The sequence below is a fragment of the Lentinula edodes genome (genome assembly GCF_021015755.1).
Source record: "Lentinula edodes strain Le(Bin) 0899 ss11 chromosome Unknown C8R40scaffold_15, whole genome shotgun sequence".
Lineage (NCBI taxonomy): Eukaryota > Fungi > Basidiomycota > Agaricomycetes > Agaricales > Omphalotaceae > Lentinula > Lentinula edodes.
Genome location: NW_025764321.1, coordinates 340,979 through 360,338, shown reverse-complemented (window position 1 = coordinate 360,338; position 19,360 = coordinate 340,979). Strand labels below are relative to the sequence as shown.

Below are 19,360 nucleotides of genomic sequence, written 5' to 3'. Positions count from 1 at the left end.
ATCACAACCGCCTCATTTAGAACATCTACACATTAGAACCTTGTGAGTCTCCTTTTGAATCTTTATGTGAATCTAATAGTACGTCCTTCATCTTCATCACTTTACACGAGTGTTTGTGAACTCCTCTTCTTAATGCAGGTCGATATCTCAAGATCACAAGTTACTGGACATATGTGCATAATATGACCTTGACATCACCTTCACTGAATGCCTCGATATTAGCTTCCTCAATTCCACTTCATTCCGATAATGTCAAATACCTGGCGTACGAAGGTGACCATACTGCCGTTTGGGATGTCAGGAGAAAGATTATAGAGGAAGATGAAGCCAACCACACGGAAATCTTGTTCTCGACATTGTGCGCAGTGCAAATTGTCTCTCGGAGCATCCATCGACTATGGCTGTTTTACATAGGAAACTACAGTAACCCCAACTCAAAGCCACTTCAAGATCAGAGGTTGGTAAAAGTCTTTGAATCGACTATCGTTCCCCGCTATCTGTATCCATGCTCCGAGGAATGCTCTTTCCATGATACCCCATGTATCAATTGCCACTCTCCTGACTATCACTCGACGTACCCGGCTGCGAGATATCTGCCCAGACGACCATGGCGTCGGCCGTGGCATGCTTTCCTTGACGCAGTCCGTGCTGCCCTTATTCGTGGCGTCAACTATAACAATACAGCTTCGGATGAAACTCAAAAGCATTGGGCATTAGCGCTGAAGAATGGATTCATCGTCGCGAATATGACCATGAGGCCAGACTCGGACGAATGGGTAACGTCTGGTTGGGAACAGACAAGGCCGCTACTTTACGTGCACGTACAGATACATCCCACCTTAGATCCGTCTCCGAGGCTCATTGTGCATCCTACGGTATTACAAACACCTTATTGCACTTTGGGTCAGAGACCCATTGCAGGTACCGCTTTGACACTGTTACCGCACGGTACACCAGCTTATTTCGTCGCGGCCTACTCCGGTCCTACGTCTGCCTTGACTGCTCAGTTTCGAAATGCCCTCCGTGGCCTTGCTGTGGATGGATGGGAAGGTCCCGATTGCTCGAAGAGGAACAGCAGAGGCAGAGGAGAGGCTCAGGATGTGGTCAAATATGTGATCGTCTTTATTCCAGTCCATACTGGCAGCGAAGGTCACAAAGGCTTGACGATTATATACCCTTCTCTCCTTGCATTGGCTATTCCTCCCAGTGTACGACCAACAATGAATGCATCTCTTCTTCCAACGTTGCCAGCGCCTCTTCAACCCTCTCCAATGGTTCCGGCTGCAATTGTATCTGGTACCCCTTCAGTGGCCACAAATGGTGCGCTGAGCTCACCTTTAGCTGGACCAAGGTCAGCGTACCAATTCCCTCCCCTTGGCCCCTCATATCCCCCAGCGACAGCAAATACATTTCCAACGCTGAATTCCCCTGTTGTATTTGCCCCTGGTCTCAATCGTAATCAACCACCACCGCAGCGGCAGCAACAATTACAACCACCTCTATATTCACAAGCCGCTAATAATTCAGGTAACATAGGAGGCACAGGAACTAACGCAGGTCCTGGAACGCCATTCCCACTCTCTACTTCTGCCCCTTCTACTTTGGCCTCTCCGTTCACACAGTCTCATTCTGTGTCACCCTCAATGGACTCTCATACGAATCGCAGTGGGACTTTATCAAATAATGACTTGTTACGAGCGCATCGAGTTGCTAGCACAGCATCAAGACTGTTTGCTCTCGCTTCCCCATCTCCTGTGAACACCCCAGCTGCTGTGCCCACTCCCGGAGTACCGACGCCCGGTACGGTGAGTGTACCGACGCCTGGCGGTCGTTCTTCACCATGTGAGTAATCAATATATAACACTTTGTATCTCGATCTGAATACCGTCTTCATCTTTTCCATAGCTTCCCTTCCTTTGATGAACATACCTGGTTCCACCACGTCGACCCTTCACCAGACAGCTGCCGAAGTCTCTGCGTATGTTGAATATGTTGCAAGAGAACGAGAGAAGGAACGAGAAAGATTGAAGGAAGTTCAAGCGCAGCGGAATCGGGTAACATCCTCTAGCTCAGTGGCTAACAGCGGTGCCTCAACGTCTGCTAGTTCAAATTCCAACTTTGGCCTCCGATCTGTGCCGCCGATATCCATTCCTCCCTCAATTCCTCCTCCGTTCACTGGTGCTATCATGCATTCCGGGACAGATGCGCAGTTGTTTTATCCCTCTCCGCCGACGAATCCTCCGTCAGTCTCAGCCGCCGGAGTTGCAGTGAGTCCTACAGCTTACCAAGGAACGGCCCTACTTCCGCAAATACCGCAAGGTCTGCCGTCAATGCATGATGCAAGTGTAGCGAGTAGCAGGATTTCGCCTTCGGTGTCAGGAACCACGTCCGAGGTCAATAAAATTGTTGAAGGGATTATGGATATATCGACGATCGAAATTTCTCATGATACTACACAGGGACCGCTTCCAGAGACTGATGCCTCTGGTACAGACATAGACAATGGCATCGTCAACACCGGTCTTCCTCTGACAAATGTCAGTGCACCTCCGCTTGTAACTACTGAGAGATTATCCTCCGCTCCTATGACTGCTCCAGAACCCATCGTCCGATCTGCTCCTGCAACGAATTCAGATCCAACTTCAGGCTGGACTTACTTTGGTAGTGAAGGTGCAGATTTTGATGGATTAGGGATGCTTGGAAACATCGGCATGAATGGGATCGATAACTTGACTGGAAATGGAATGACTACAGACAATGTGGACATGACGCTGTTCGGTGCCGGAGGAGGTAACACGTTCAATTTTGAAAATCTAGATTCTTTCGGAGGCGGGATGGATTGGAATATGGATTCAACTTTCAGTTTTGGGTCCGGCCTCACTCCATCGACTTCGACTTCGGACCAAGTAACGAAATCTAGTACAGGCGTCCATACCGGCATGTATGCAGACACACGTTCAACCAATACTTCTTTTTCCTCTTTCCAAAGCGCAGATGTTTTCAGTCAGCCGATGCCTCCACCTACGGCTCCGGCTGTTACCGCTCCAACACAGACAAACGCATCAGGTACTCAACAGCTTGGCGGAGGTCCTGGTTCAGGTCTCGGTATTGGAATGGACTTTGAGGCTGATTTCACGGACGATGATTTCAGCTTTTTTGACAACAAGGCTTCTAATACAGTGAATCCAGTGGAGCCAACCTCGGATTCCTTGATCTTGTCTGCTTCCGCGCCTCCGAATGCAGCAACAAGTCCAGATCCTCTAGCGTTCCTCAATTCCGACGATTCTTCGTCGTTTTTCAGTAGCTTAGGTTTGGCGCCTCCTCTTCCCATTGGTTCAGCCCCTACTCCAGGGTTTTATGGATATCCCTCTCATCCTACGCCATTTTCCATATCTCATCCCACACCAGGTGGCCCAACAGGCTTCACCCCACTCACAGTTGACGTCGAAGTCGAAGTGGAAATGAACCCTGGTTTACCCTCTCCGCCCGAGGAAACAAACCATCCATTTGCTAGGGCTTATGAAGTCCAGTTAGAGCAAGGAACCGAGACTTCCCCATTCCGCCTTTCTTCTGTGCACACACCACCTCCCACGCTCACTAGTTATAGTCCACCAGCACCATCTTCACCCTCTAAAGACAAGAAGTTTGCACCTATCCCGTTTGCTAAATCACATTCTCAAGCAGATGGTAAATATCGAGTTGCTGGAGGCAAATTTGCCTTGTTGAGGAACTCCGGTAGATGGTTGCATAAAAAATATCGTCCAGCGTATTTCACCCTGGATGCTCCTAGACGCGCGCGCGCCGCATCGTGGACGGGAATTATGCAAGGTGAATCGTCTAACGGGTGTTTCGGAGAACAGGTGGATCTTTCTGAGAAAGATAGTAGGATAAATGGACCTAGTCAAGGAAGATGGTGCCTCCCTAGTCCTCCTGTGGATAGTGATACCACAGACTCTTCAGCAGGTGAATCAGATGATGATCAACCTCATACATCTCTCGAACCACCACCACCTCCTACATCTATCTCAGACGCTTCTCCACCTCCACCTGGTTCCACTGACATATCGATGTCCTCCTCTTACACACATAAGACATCCCGTCCAGGATGGCGACCCCGGTATGATCGCGCTACTGATCCGCGTATCGGTGTGGTGCGTAGGCTCACTGGGAGCAAACAGAGGTCGAAGAAAAGGTTGAAGAGAGCTGGTTGGTCTGAAATTCACACAAGACCAAAGTGGCTGAAAGACTGGGAAGATGACACCGGTAGACATATTGATGTTGCCAATACGGGCCAAAGCCAAGAAGACGAGGCTGAAGATGATGAAGATGAAGACGGTGGAACTGCCGACGAGGAACAGGACACAGATGGAGGTACCCTTGAAGAATTGGATGATACTCCTGATATGAAAGCATCAAGGAGATCTGGTGGAAGAGAATGGTCGCGTTCAGCGACTCCTCTTCCCGCTTATCTTCCTCCTGGACCGAGCCTGGTATCAACGTGCTTCCATTGGGTTCATCTAGCTAGTATGGCTGTAGGAGATAACGTCAGTCAAACTTCAACAATCGAAGGGATGATTCATGACTCTGCTCCAACTCCAATTCATCTCAATCGAGGCGTTGGAACTACCCATGGAGGTATGTCCTCAATTCTTTTGAGTGTGAGTGTACCTGTCTCAATCCTGCGAACAAATGTAGCTCCCACCCCTGTTTCTCCCGTGGCACTAGCCGGATCCTCAGCAGCGTCTTTCCCCACGCCCGCACCGACTTGGCCTCAAGCGTTGACCCCCTCCGCTGATATTGACTTCATTCCAGAAGAGGAGAAAGCATGGTCACTGGAGACTGCTGTAAACTGTATTGCGCAAGAATGTGTGGAAAATCCCTTCTGGGCTGATGCATGGAAGTCAATGGATGAATTCATGGGTAATTCGAAAAACGGTGCCGTCAACCCAGAAAGCTCGAGATGTAGGAATGGACGTTGTCCCGTAGAACTGCAATGGGACATAAATGAATCTCTGGAGTGCGTTTGGCCAAGTGACGTTTATGGAGTCAAGCAGCTTCTTGCGAAAGCCGTTTTAGGTGACCAAATGCTCAGTCTAGGAGATTTATTCGAGGGTATTGTGATATTTGCTTTTCATTTTACCTGTCTAATTCGTTCGTATAGCTTGGTCTCCTCCCACACCAGAATCTACTCCTAAGATGACCTCATCCACTCAAACGTCCCGACCTATTTGCTCATCAGGATCGACGCCTTCTACCTCATCTTGTATACTGACTCCGTTGTCTCCTCCCCTACTATCTGTTGCTAAATCGGAGGCCATCATTCACATCATGCCAGCCGCCCTTCGATTTTGGGACAAACTTGGTCTTGGGCCAAAGAGTGGCAAGAAAGATGTTACTGTGTTCGTACTATATGAACAAGGATATCCTGAGGCAGAACAACACGACAGACTTGGGAAAGCTAAGATTTGGCGTGATGAACAGATAGGATTTTGGCTGAGAAATGCGTGCGCGCTGTACAAGGTAGGTCCACTCTCTTGGCAACTAGCAATATTTGGTATAAACAATGTTCCTTTCGATAGGTAAAACGTCTAGGAGAAATGTTCCTTGGTAAAAGTAGTCTTTGCCAGAAGGATGGGCTTGTGTCCTTTCAGTTTGGTACATCTTTCAGGAGAAGCTTGAGTACGTTTCCATCGTTCTCATCTGCTGCAGTTTATTTATTACATTTCACTCAGCTTCTTTCATTGCAAGTCTTCCTGCGCCAAGAGACAGCTTTGTTTTCTTCATCCTCGTGCCGCTCGCTGTCATGAATCTCGCTTCGGAGACCCTTCACCATGTATCTTCAACTATCAACAAAGTCCTCTCGCAATATTCTGAGGTTCAAGCTGTTTTCCAACTCATCCCCGAACCTTACGTTCTCAATACTGTTGTGCATCCTTCATCCCTGCACGACTTTCGCTCGGAATCCTTTGTACACTCGGTGTATAATCGGATATTGATCCCGACTGATCGAGCGATGTCAAGAAAGTTCTTTACATATGGGCAAAGGGAGAAGAGGTATTTCGAAGTCCCAGCATTCACCCTCGCTCATTCATTGAGCGAGAACAAAGTTTCTTACTCATCCTCAGTCGACCCTGCTCTCGACGTGCTAGACAGGCACACCTTCCTCCATGTTGGATATCGAATTAGCTTGTGCGGGAGATGGATCCTTGCAGCGTGTATAGACCAACGAGGAGAAGCTCATGCTATGGGCGTCTGGTCCACGCAGCCTTATACACCTACGGATAAGAATAAGAAGAATGACGATTCCGGTGTGGATGTTCCTGTGATTTCGGATGAAATGTATATTGTCAACAAGGTGTGGGATTTTGCTATGCAGCTTGCAGAGAAAGCAAACGTAGAGTGGAGGATCGTGATCGCAAAATCGGGTAACATGAGCGTTATCGAGTTAGATGGTAAGTCTTCACTTCACGATATGGATGATACTAACATTTTTCAGCGTGGATTACTCATTTATACACCGCCCTGCATTCAAACGTGCAAGCACCTATGCATGTTTCTTTACTAAACGTCGAACAATCAGTCCCATGGATTATCCTTCCATTCCCTGCACCTCAGTCAACCGGCCACTCCGCGCCAAATTCAAAGAATCCCACCTTATTCCGCTCGACCCCAGGCTCAGTGAAAATCTCATCCAAGAATCAGTTCTTTGTTGATACTGCTACGACAACATACGGGCTTTTGCAGAAGGATACTCTCCCAATCAGTGTTCCGCCTACTTTAAATGATATCGGTCTCTCCACCGATCTCGTTATCAATAAACCCCTCTCGATTGATGATGATGATTACTCCCTAGTCGATGACTACCCCTTGCTTCCCTTGAGCAGCTCCACTCTCATCTGCATACCTGACTCCTCAGTACTCCCGCAAATGGTTAATATTCATTTGATATACGCTACCAAATCCGAAGAATGCGCCTATCCCAACATCACTTCAGATGCGGCCGATTCTCCTCAGAACCTTCTTCATGATATCACCAATTCCTTCTATTCCCTGTCCGTCCTTTCAACTGCTAGACGGGATATTGCTGGCACCTCCCTACCTTTCCATTTGAGCGCTGTCGAAACAATGCGGAAGGCGTTGTCTACACGGAATGGTGTGGATTCTATACGCTGAGACTCTTTTACCTTTATGTTGTCACCCTGCACATATCTGCTATTCCTTTTTGCTAGACTGCATATACTTGTATCATCATTGTTGCTCGCATATCTTGTGTATCATACATTGTACCTTACATTGTCGTGTAATTTTTACGCCTGCATGTACCCGTTCTGCTACGCACTAGCGTATTGTCATTCAATCGACACACTCTTGTGTCCCAAAGACCATAAACAGGATATCCGCGCAAGGCCGACGGGAGGTAGACCGTGACAAAAGCCAAATGAATGGTTGTTGTTGTATATGGGGTTGCGAGCACAGAGAATACAGACTATAGAACGGAGCTAAAGGCTGGAACAGAGCAAAAGGACGACTTACAGGAGCTGAAGAAGCTAACAGTGCTCACCCCTAGTAATCTATCAACTTCCATCAATGGAGTTGAGTTGACGCCATGTTTGTTCATTGACTCCGTCGGACGAGTGAACCCTTCTTTGACTGCCCCGACGCCATAACAAATTCAAAATGATATTGATAGCGACGGACCTCGACGGACGTGAAAGGGTCAGAATCATTTCTGTGGCAAAGATAGCGCATTAAATAGTTACGCACTGCGACCCCCCTTGTTTTATCCCCCATTATTTCCTACTTACTCGAAGCCTTGCCTTTCTGCAAGCCCAAATTGGCCTATGACTCGCGGTCGCAAAAAAGATCTTTCGATCCCTCCTACTCGTGCCCTCACTCAGCAACGCGATTACCGTGCCAGGAAAGCGCATTATCTTACAGAACTCGAGGAGCGCTGTCGTCGTGCGGAGGAGGAAAATGAACAATTGAAGCAAGAGATACAGGCCCTTAGAGCCGGCTTACCTATTACCCCTTCGCCACTGGATCCTCAACTAGTAAGTATAAACCCAATCGTTCCAAGAATTTGAAGTCACTGACAAACTCCAGCTCGCTGCTTCATCGGAACTGATGAAGGATTTATCTGCTGCATCCGATGCTCTGGAAACTTTCCAACAATTGGCTTATCCTAACACGCGCATAATGCAAACACGATTGACACCCCGCGCTTCTCCTTCCCCATCTATGTCGAGCTGGAGTTCCCACTCGGTGCCACATGAAGGCTCTCGGCTAAGACCTGCGTTCTTCCCGTCCCCAGCCTCTTCGGAAGCATCCTTACCCCCTCATGATATATTGATGGGACCAGAAAAGTGCGATATCTGGTTAGAAGAGTCAAATAGGCCTGCCCCAGAATCGCATTCCCTTCGCAAAATACTTTGTCTTCCGGACGTTACATCGCACCCGACCACATTACCGACGGACAGCAGCACTGCGGCTCATCATACGATGGTTCCATCGGAAATGCTTCAGCCATGAACGGAGAAAAGAATACATTTACATTATATTTACAGATCCTAGCCTGCATGTGAGTGATTTATTTGAATTAATTTTCAAAACACAACTGACTCGAGTTCTTTGTAGTTACTTGCCAAGTGTTTGATATTTATGACTCGCTGCTAGATAAGACTAGTCAGCACCAGTTCTGTGTATAATATGTATATAGACTATGTGTTATAGCCCAAAACTGTCCATCGAGCTTCCAATCTATAGTGTCAACGAAAGACTTGGCCAAGTTTGACCAGAATTGTGACAGTCACGCGTCTGCCCCGTCACAAGATTGCATGACCGGACCCAGCGGACCGGCATCTGATCTTCATGCATCGACATGGACGATGAAGGCGCCTTCGACGTGATTGTCATTGGAACCGGGCTCACAGAATCTATCACTGCCGCGTATGTACGGTGTTAACTATTAACGCGCTTTCCTCTCAGTAAATTAATTTAATAGAGCCCTTGCAAAAGCAGGCTTCAAAGTTGCTCATTTGGATGAAAACGTTTACTACGGAGGAGACGAAGCCAGTTTATCACTGGATGAGTACATAGACTGGGCAACTCAACCCAAAACCTCGACTCAGTTTTCCTCATTTTCATCTTTATCTCCTTCTGACACGCTGCCTGATTCCCGACAATACTCTATTTCTTTGTCGCCTTCAGTTATACCAGCGACAGGTCCACTCATATCGTCCCTCGTGGCATCCGGTGTATCTCGCTATGGCGGCTTTCGTCTCGTCGAACATGTTGCTGTGTACTCCTCTGATCACAAAGTTAAAACTGTACCAGGAAGCAAAGAAGATATATTCAAGGATAAGACCATAAGTCTACTGGATAAACGTCGTTTAATGCGTTTTCTGGTCTTTGCATCGGGAGACGAAGAATTCGAAGGCCGGGTAGAGTTAGAGGGTACCAACGTTAATATGCCATTTCTTGAGTTTCTCAAGGCGACATTTTCCTTGAACCAGGAGATAGCAGAAACTATAACATATGCTTTGAGCTATTGTACTTCGCCCACTGGTACGAACAACGCCATTTTTACCCTGTTTGATGATGTTAATCATCTATTCAGACAAAACCCTTCCTGCCCTACATCGTCTTCGGCGTTACCTCCGCTCTACAGGTCGTTATGGTCATTCTCCCTTTCTCATAGGGCACTATGGCAGTTCTGGGGAGATTGCACAAGGATTTTGTCGTACTGCTGCAGTCGCTGGAGCTGTATACATTCTCGGAAAACCTATATCTTCCATAACTCGAAACCGGAATAGTGAGAAGGCTCAATCCACTCCGACATACACCCTCACCCTTGCAGATTTTCCCGAGCCTATCACTTGTCATCTCTTAATCTCTTCGGAATCTCGTTTGCCTGTGGAACTCATAAGGAATATCGATGCTGTTCAGCGGATTCCTTCAGCATTCCCCTTTGCCGATGAAGATAGTCCCATAAAGATTGCCCGGGGAGTATGCGTTATCGATCAACCTTTGACCCTCACTCCTACCCAGGATTCGTTGATATCTGGAGAAGCGGACCCCGAAAGCAATATACCCGAGTCCAGATCCGCTTTGGATACGGGAATCGTTGTTTTCCCTCCCTTTTCAGTACCGGCAGGTTTTGCTTCGTCAGCTGTAACAGTGCTCGTAGTCGGAGAAGGATCATTTTCTGTTCCGAAAGGAAAATGTTCGTACGCTCCTTTTTCTTTTTTACAGTCACAAACTAACAATTTTTCCTGCGTATCCAGGGATAATTTATATATCGACCCCGATGCTCTCCTCCTCTCCGGACTCGAATAACAACTCCGACCCTGTCGTTTCCCCGGAAACACTTCTTAAACCTTACCTCGAAGCGACACTTTCGTTTTCCAGTACATCTTCTGTCAAACCTTTGATTCCTCTATTCACAAGCTTCTATCTCCAATCTACGTCTCCGTCACCCCGTGCAGCTTCTGTCACTCCGTCAGCTGTGCCAACAGACCTTAGTGCCTCCCTTGAAGTATCAAACTCTATAGATCCACCATCACCTAGCATCCTTCTCATGCCATTGCCTGTATATTTGCCCCTTCCTGATTCAGGCGATGCATCGGCTTTGAACGCTGAGACGGTATTTCGGGAGGCTATCAAAGCATTAAATAGGTTCAAGCACACCAAAAAGCAAGAGGCTTCCCAAGAGCAGGATGCACCGCCGGTACGAGAGGAAGATAAGCTTAATATAGAAAGTTTCTGGCCACCTGTTGTAAGCGAGGAAGATGATGAGGATGAATGAGAGTTTTGTAATAATGACTATGTATGGTGCAGATTCAATTTTGTTTAACAGACTATGACGATTCAGCATCAAGAATTTAAATGCCCATTACTTCTGATATGTACATCATAGTTTGGCCAGCATGATAGCTCTACCACAGTCAAACCTTCATATAACCCATGTTCAAACGATCGAGTATGAGCAAGGGACAAAATTATCAAATGAACTGAGTTTCAAAATCTTGATGCCAGGGCTCAACGCCCGAAAATAAGCAACGGCGCATTCTTGTGGTCATCTCTCGCCTCAATTATTTCTGTTCATCCCTAGTCTATACCTCTAGTCATGTGAGAGTCCGAAACGGGAAATCTGATTTGCTCATGTGATCTTTGTTGAAGAAAATTTTCCGCGTCGTCTCTCTCTCTCGCACCACCGCCTCCGATGCTCTTATGAACTTTCAATCTCTGCAGGAAAAGATTGCCCATCATCCAAGATTTCATCAATACTACTTCAATGTCGAACATAAAGCTACATGCAACTTCATGCTCCCATTCTGTAAAATTCCGACTTATAATGAATAACTCCAATTCAGCACATTTGCAATGCACCTCAAGACTATCTTCCAATAATACTGTGTGTACAAGATGATCTCAACCTCAATGTTCAATATTCAGAACTCAAATTCCAATGAACCTCATCAAACTTCAAACTTCGAGCGAAAAGACCCCATCAAGCTTCCAACTTCGAGCGAAAAGACCCCATCAATGATCAAGTCAAAATTTCAAGTCATTTGGGAATGGATTATGTAATTTAGTGATGGGTATGTCCACATTCATACTATGACTCCTTCTTTCAGTGTAAGTGCGTACTGGTAGTGTATTAACATGTGTTAGTAGTTTGTTGTGTGTACTTAGATATCAATGAAATGCATCTCAATTTATGTCGCGCGGGAGGAGGGGAAAGAAAAGGCCTGTCAGATTCGGTCGGAACGTCCGGCGCGGCATTGAAGCCCGGCTTTGAAAATTTGAGCCTACGGCTCATTTGAGCTCTGGGCTATGTTACGGATTATGCGTTACATTCCAAAAATTTTACCCGCCGCATCAATTGCCCATAGTCAACCGTTGTTTGATAGAACTGCATGCCTGTGTAAGCACGTAAACACTGTGGGGATGAGCCAATGTCTTCGTGGTGAAAATGTCGAGAAAATGCAAGGATTTTTACCAAAATTCGTCGAAAATCCTGAGCACAAATTTTAAAACTTTTCATGTGGCGATTATTGTGAAGCTATTGTGAATTTGGCGGGGGGCCGTGCTTATTTTGAATTATCTTTTCATAATTTTACCATAACCTCAGCTCAATCCCTTCAAAATATCTGCTGCCATATTTTTGTACATAACCTCGAGATAAAACCCACATTTTCACCTCGAGGAAATCGGCTCATCCCCGCAGTGAAAGCATACGGGGACTGATGTGACCAACTTGAAGAATGACGCTTTCATCTTCTCTACTCCCATTTTCATCCAAGTACCCTCTGTAGAATTCCCACATCTTGGGATTGCTGTAATGGTATCTATCATTCCTCTGGTCTTCATCCTTGCCTGCATGAAAGAGCGATTTGCGAACTATGAACGTTCGAGGGTCTAATGCACCCGGCGTGACATTGAGAGATCTACTTGACGAACCAATGATCTCGTTTGCAATAGTTACATGTAACGAGGTAGGGGGTGAAGTTGGATGAGAGGGGGATGGGAAAACCTCGTCAACAGTTTGAGCGAAGCGTCCGAGGGTTGAAAGATTAGAAGAACGATTCGTAACCCAGACCTTGTTAGTCGAGGGATTTTTGAGAAGGTAGCCGTATACAATGCTGGCCATCAGATGCTTTGCTAGACCGGATACAGTTTCTAACTTTGAACTTGGGCTTAGGCACGCAAGTCCAATATGGAGCACTTCCCCTTCCGAAAAATCTGGAATTTTTACGAGGATAGAGGAGATAAACCCGATGATGTATCCAGTAGATGGAGCACGACCAACTGCGATGAGCTTGTCGGACAAAGCAGAAGGGTCGTCAATGGCGAGGCATTGATAGTTCGGCAACTGAGACGTATCCATACTGAACGAAGCTGCAGCCACTGCGCGAAGCTCTTGAATGAGAGAGCGCTGTTCAACTGTGGGCATGAACAGCCCGGGACGGTCATAGAAGGTCACAATTGGCTGGGATAAAGAATGAGCCTCTCTGTCACCGCCATACTAGAATGCATAGACAAGGTACGTACCCTGGACATGCGGACCACGACTGCAAGTAGAGAACGTCTGTAGTGAAAGATACTAAGCAAAAGTTGTTTACTTGAGGCACCTGCCTCAAACTCCTGAGCGTAACCCAATGAGAAGGACTAGATGTGAGTCCACGATGACCAAATCATTGTAGGCGCGCAGCGCCACAGCAGACTCTCTCCGAAAGATGTTTGTTCCTTTCCGGAAGCTTCTGCGCTCAATACAAATGTTGGCATCCAAACCCACATCAACATCAAGTCTCATCACATTGGGCACGTTTCGATTCGCATAAATACCTACTAAGATAATAAAAGCTTCTTGAAATTCCTATTCCTTCAGGGGGCTATATCCGCCTCACAAAGGACTCTTCTCCAAATGCATTACCCAGATTCTTCAGGCCTTCAACACGCATATGAACGCGAGAGTTGATTACTGATGTTGAGGTCCAGACCACACTGTCAAAACCAATCAACATGCGGGAGGATTCTAAGATAAAAAAGCAGAATTCACCAAACAACACTATAACAATCCGAAGGCTGATGAATGGGAGTCATTCTCCCGAATCTCAGATATATGAGACGTAACTTACATCTCCCACAAGACTCATCACAAAAGCAGTGAGCCGTAACACTGGATATACGTGTATGAGTGCTGCAAATGATCGAAACTTTTGCTCTTTGCGCACCAGTGATCACCTAGAGTTCATAGTGGCAAGTTGAGCTGTGGTCGATCATTCAGAGAGATGGACTTACAAGAAATAGTTTGGCTCCATCATTATGTAGGGAATCCAAAACATCACCATGTGTTTTATAAGGCCACTCAAGTGCATTGAAAACTGCTAGTGAGATGAGACACAAGTCAAAGAGAAGCTATGAGTGCTTCAGTGATGATCGACTTTTGTGAAAGACTGGTCGCATACCATTACACCCATCACGGCAGAGAAATACTTTGGTATTCCAAGAACAGCGCATGCAGATAATTTGGGAATATAGTGTACGACGGCTATATGAAGAGAATTCATTTTCATCGCAGTCCAAAAGCAGAGTCCATACGAACACTGCACATCAATCAGAGCAAGGATTGCATTGGGAGTCAATGCGGCGATGAAGATAACAAACATGGTCACAAAAATCACAGTTGTACTCCTTCGTTTGTCCCAAGTGCTATATACACGAAGGATCATATAGACTATGGGTACAAAAATATCAATAGCCGCAATAATGAAAGCATTGTACTTACGCTGTGTTATAGAGGTAACACCGACTCCAACAAGAGAGAAAACCCAAACGTAGTTGTGGCATCTGTAGCGTAACAAGACATTGCTTGAATTGTCCGATGCAAAGAAACATGTTTCTTACGCCTGAAGAAAAGGCAATGAGCACCACAATAATATGCTAGAAAGGTAATCATCACCTACGGTATCATCCAGTGTACTAGCGGTACCATTGAATACTATGAAACATAAAGTAGCATAAAGTGCATTGAAGGAACCGCCCAAATAACAATGAGAATGCTCACCATATACAGTATAACCCACTACTACTTCAACGAAGTATCGATTGAGTAGGAAGGTAGCTTTTTGTAGATGGTTCGCCGACTTTTTGGTTCTCCATATTGTGGAAAACTCTTCGTGCAGGGTAAGAAGATGATCATAAAATACAATAATCAAGGCCACGCCTGGAATACATAGGTTCAGGACATGGTACACTCAGAAGACAGGATAGCAAGACCTGTCAAATACCGGGCGCGAGAGAAGACATAGAGGTCGGTTTCATGTAATTCCGGGACAGTGCCCATTTGCACTTGAGTTGTGAAGGAGATAAGATTTATGAGAAAATGAACCGCAAACTGGATTCGCAGTCCTTCTTATAGATCCAGCTAAATGCATGCTGATGATAGTGTAGTATGTACAGTTCTAACAATGTCGAAGACAAAGCTGATGATGAGCTTGAATAAGAACCATTGAACGGATATCCTTGAACATCGCCTGAACATTGGCGACTAAGATTCCCACGAAGTCAAAGTCGTTGGATGCAGTATAGCCGTTTGGTCGCAGCTCGATTAATTATTTCAATGATCAGCGGAGAGAGCATCTCATTAGCAGATAGGACCTTCGCTATACCTAGTTATTGTAGGAGAATATAAAGCTCAGTTGAGCAGGAAAGATCAACTCAATTAGTACCTGTAGGAGAATATAAAGCTAAAGTCTGTGTGAGTACAGGTACGAGTAGAAGAAATATTGATAAGTAAACATACCTCAGTTGAGCAGGAAAGATCAACTGAGGAAATAGGTAAGGGAACGAAAATATATATATCCCGATCACTAGATCGGGTTTGGTAAGCCGGAACATAGATAGGTGAAAGGATAAGTGGCCAAACGGAAGTATAGATAGGAAGAAATACCATAATAAGTAATATCAGAGCTGGATGTACGGAGTATTCTCCAACACCTCCCCTACTCCGTACAGTAGCCCAACATCTTTACAAACTTGTGGACCATCGGTCCATTCAATGCCTTCGTTAAAATATCAGCCACATTCTCACCGGAACGTATAAGTCTAATCGCGATCCTCCCCTCGTCCACTTTCTCCCGGATATGATGATGTTTTGTGTCAATATGCTTGACCAGTCCAAGCTTTTTCGAATTCTCGGTAAGACTCACCGAGCCCGTATTATCAGCCGAAATGATTACAGGTCCCTCTTGCGCGAGATCCACTTCAACCAAGAATGCCGACAACCATGTCGCCTGTTCGCTTGCTCTAGCTAAAGCAACGTATTCAGCCACCACCGTCGAAGTCGCTACAGAACCTTGTCTTTTGGACGACCAGGCAACGGGTGCTCCAGCCATGAAGAACACATAACCCGATGTTGAACGACGAGTATCCAGACAGTTTGCGAGATCGGAATCCGAAAAGCCCGCGGGCTGTATTCCTTTCCCTAAAGTTACCTCCCCTACTGCAGGTCTCCGGTACACAATACAGTAGTGCAATGACCAGCGAACATAACCAGACAGCCATAGTAAGCTTTCCCAGTGAGCTCGACCAGGATTTGCTTGAAACCTGGCTAAGTATCCCGTTGCAAACGCGATGTCTGCACGAGTGCAAGTTGAACCCCACATTAGCGATCCAAGGAGTTCACGGAATGGCTTGTTTGCCATGAAAATTCGTTCGTCATTCGGCAGAGTGCCTGGTGATTGTTCGAGTTGGATACCTACAGGGAGTGGAGTTTTCCTAGGCTGTATGTCTTGTAGGCCAAAATGTTGAAGCATTCGTGTAAAATACCCTTGTTGTGAGATAGTAATTGCTCGAGTAGAAGGGTCTTGACTTATCGACATTCCTAGTAACATCCCGGACCCTACTTCGTCAGACTCCCAACGCTTCCCAAGATCTGTTATGGCCTCTTGCCTCTCCGGCTCGGAAGAGGCTCCTCCACAAATGTCATCTCCATATGTACTCGTTATAACATATTCTCCTCCTCGACGGCGCGAACGTATACATGGATCTGCCCTGGAACTCGTGTATCCATCCTCTTTGAAACCACTCGCCAGGGTAGCTTGCCAATCATGGCTACCCTGCATAGTTCCGTAGATTGACCGCTGTAGTTTGCACACTAAGTTTTCGCATCCTGGCTGGATAAAACCCTCAGGTTGTTTCATATACACGTCGTGAGTGATTGGACTGTTTAAGAAAGCAGATTTGAAGTCGACTTGAAAGAGTGAAAGCCCTAAGCAGGCAATGATAGCGAGTACAATACGAACAGATTCCATTCGCGCTACCCCTCCGTACGTCTTCTCATAATCCAAACCAAAAACTTGTGTAAACCCTTGAGCAACGTAACGAGCTTTCCGTCTAATGATTTCCCCTGATGGCCCACGTTTGATAGCAAAGACCCACTTTCCACCCATGAGATTTGCGCCAGGCGGTAGTTCGACCAGTGTCCAGACGTTCTTTGCCATAAGCATTTTATACTCCAATTCCATCGGCTCTCTCCAGAGCTCAGGATGTTTCATGGCTTGCTTGTAACCAGATGGAATGCTGTCTACCTCAGTACTCATGGCAAACGACCAAGGATCCGCACAAATTCGCGTGAAAGCTGTTTCGGTCGCCCAATCCCTCCCCTGATCGTTAGCTTCTTTTTCTCTGTCTTCAAACTCCTTGGATTCGAGGTATCGAGTACTTGGTATTTTAAGACGTGCCGATCGACGCAGTGGTTGAGCATGAACAGGAGGAGGTATCAGTGGAAGTTCTGGCAAAGCAGGATTATCAAATTCTGGTATAGCTGCAGGAGGTAAATCTCGAGGTTCGTCGTCATCGGCAGGTGGAAGAAACTCTGGTGCAAATTCACCGTGCATAGGAATAGGTGGAACAGCAGCTGGAGGGTCCTGAGGCTCGGGCGTCATGTCATCAACATCGAGTTCCTCGACATCAAAACCACGCAGATCCTCAGTGATACCCGATGTACCACCGTCGCCGGTATCTCCGAGCACGTTACCGGTATCCAGCTGTCGCGAGAACGTCCTGTTAGCTTGTCCTTCCTCAAAACGTACATCCCGATTTTCTAGTACCACACGCCATTCTGGGATCCACAACCGGTACCCTCTTCGATCCATGTACCCGATCAATTTACCCTTGACTGACTGCCGTGACAGCTTTCCGTCTTTTCGCCTCTCAGGCAGGGTTGCCCAAGCCTCGCAGCCAAAGGGTCGGAGATGAGAGACGTCCTGCCGTTTGCCAGTGAACACTTCAATAGGGATATCGTCAGGGAAACGAGAGGATGGGACAAAGCTGTCAACATAGCAGTACGTTGCTGCGGCTTCTGCCCAAAAGGAATGCCCTAAACCGGATTCATCCAGCAGAGTACGTACACCCGAAATGACTGTCCGATTGGCTCTTTCAGCCATTCCATTAGCCGCCGATGAATACGGGGGAATCCTTTCAATTTTAATCCCTTTCTCCCCACAGTAATTTTCCATCAGACTGTTGTCAAGTTCCTTCCCTCCGTCAATGCGAATACATTTCACCTTTTTCCCTGTCTCTAACTCAGCTTTAAGGCAGTAACGGTGGAACGACTTAAGCGTTGTGGCCGCTTGTTTGTTATTCAGGAAATCCGGGACCTTTAATGTTGAACGTCCATCCGTGAACAAGATCATCCACGTAGCACCACCCCTGCTCTTTGTCCGAGACTGGCCCCAGAGGTCGATGTGTATCCGTTCTAATACCTCCGATTCGTGTATCACCTTCTCATCGAATGGCCGTCGCGTCGCCTTTCCATAGAGGCAAGACTCACACATACCCTCCACCTTCTTCGACGTGATTTTTAAACCATCGACCAGATTTTTGCTTGACATACGAAGAATCCGTGGGATTCCGACGTGTCCCAAACGACGATGCCAGGTGTGAATGTCGACTGCCTTCTCATGTGAACGGGCGGAATTCGCTAATGCAGTTGGTTTCTCTAGTACTTCCACCTCGTACATTTTTCCACCAGCAGTACTATTGGTGCTTTCAGTACCAGTGCCACTTAACACGATATTCCCATCTCTATCAGCCACAGTTATCCTTCTCCCACCCCAAACTCCTCGTAGACCCTTGTGATCCAGTGTCATGAGGGAGATAAGGTTATGACCAAACGATGGTGTGTGTTTTACTCCTGTCAGTTGCACAATTCTATCCTTGCCTCCTACCCGTGTTAGGAATTCAACTGTTCCTACCCCTTCAATCCTGAAGCTCGAGCCAGCAACAGCCATCAGACCCCCTTGATTCACTACTGCCTGGTAAACAGTAAAATCATGCCTGTCTACCCAGCAGTGTTCCGAAGCGCCGGAATCGATATACGTTCTGACTGGTTTCGCGGAAAGGGAACATCTATTGCTGCTAAAAACAGTACAACCGTCTAAGGGCATCGGTTTCCGGAACGATACAGGTACGTCTCTACTCGAATCCTCACTGCCACCCTGACTAATTGTCTGATTCAATATGGGTCGACTATTTCTGTTTCGTTGGGAGTCAGGGTGCGTTTGGGTGGAGGTAGAATGAGACGTACGTGCTGAAAGGGTGAAAGTGTCAATAGGAGATGTTGAATTGACCGAGGTAGGTGGCTCCTGGTTATACTTCTTGTACCACCAGGCTGGAGCTTTACCCTCACTTCCTCCCCCTTTAGCCCAGCACTTCTTCAAAGTATGACCGATTTTGCTAGGACATGGAGGGTTCGAACAGATTAGGCGTTCATGTCGGGTCCCGGTTGTCGCTGCAATGGTAGATTGGTTTTGGGCGGGTATCGCAGCCAAAATCTCCTTCGCTATCAACGCCC

The 19,360-nt window shown here is 46.7% G+C and overlaps 4 protein-coding genes across 4 annotated transcripts; 3 read left to right on the top strand and 1 right to left on the bottom strand.

The window, feature by feature from the left end:
* Positions 1-16: 16 nt before the first annotated feature.
* On the top strand, positions 17-7,261 carry C8R40DRAFT_166844 (mediator complex subunit 13 C-terminal-domain-containing protein). The gene is made up of 7 exons (XM_046234226.1): positions 17-42; positions 153-1,842; positions 1,906-5,112; positions 5,162-5,520; positions 5,580-5,679; positions 5,733-6,452; positions 6,497-7,261. Exons 2-7 carry the CDS (start codon positions 183-185, stop codon positions 7,171-7,173), a joined length of 6,723 nt encoding a protein of 2,240 aa, XP_046086974.1. The 5' UTR covers positions 17-42; positions 153-182; the 3' UTR covers positions 7,174-7,261.
* A 580-nt stretch (positions 7,262-7,841) lies between these two features.
* Positions 7,842-8,529, top strand: C8R40DRAFT_1170003 (uncharacterized protein; the record flags this gene model as incomplete). Its single annotated transcript, XM_046231467.1, has 2 exons — positions 7,842-8,051; positions 8,104-8,529. The coding sequence occupies 2 exons, from the start codon at positions 7,842-7,844 to the stop codon at positions 8,527-8,529; spliced, it is 636 nt and encodes a 211-aa protein (XP_046086973.1).
* Positions 8,530-8,849: 320 nt separating this feature from the next.
* C8R40DRAFT_1264875 (GDP dissociation inhibitor-domain-containing protein) lies at positions 8,850-10,972 on the top strand. The gene is made up of 4 exons (XM_046233899.1): positions 8,850-8,946; positions 9,002-9,564; positions 9,617-10,222; positions 10,284-10,972. The coding sequence occupies exons 1-4, from the start codon at positions 8,879-8,881 to the stop codon at positions 10,802-10,804; spliced, it is 1,758 nt and encodes a 585-aa protein (XP_046086972.1). The 5' UTR covers positions 8,850-8,878; the 3' UTR covers positions 10,805-10,972.
* Positions 10,973-12,217: 1,245 nt separating this feature from the next.
* Positions 12,218-14,811, bottom strand: C8R40DRAFT_1069085 (uncharacterized protein; the record flags this gene model as incomplete). The annotated part of the gene is made up of 14 exons (XM_046226076.1): positions 12,218-13,027; positions 13,054-13,170; positions 13,410-13,506; positions 13,562-13,587; positions 13,641-13,681; positions 13,737-13,746; positions 13,804-13,920; positions 13,971-14,053; positions 14,108-14,239; positions 14,291-14,352; positions 14,410-14,411; positions 14,469-14,503; positions 14,570-14,728; positions 14,793-14,811. The coding sequence occupies 14 exons, from the start codon at positions 14,809-14,811 to the stop codon at positions 12,218-12,220; spliced, it is 1,710 nt and encodes a 569-aa protein (XP_046086971.1).
* Between the last annotated feature and the right edge of the window lie 4,549 nt (positions 14,812-19,360).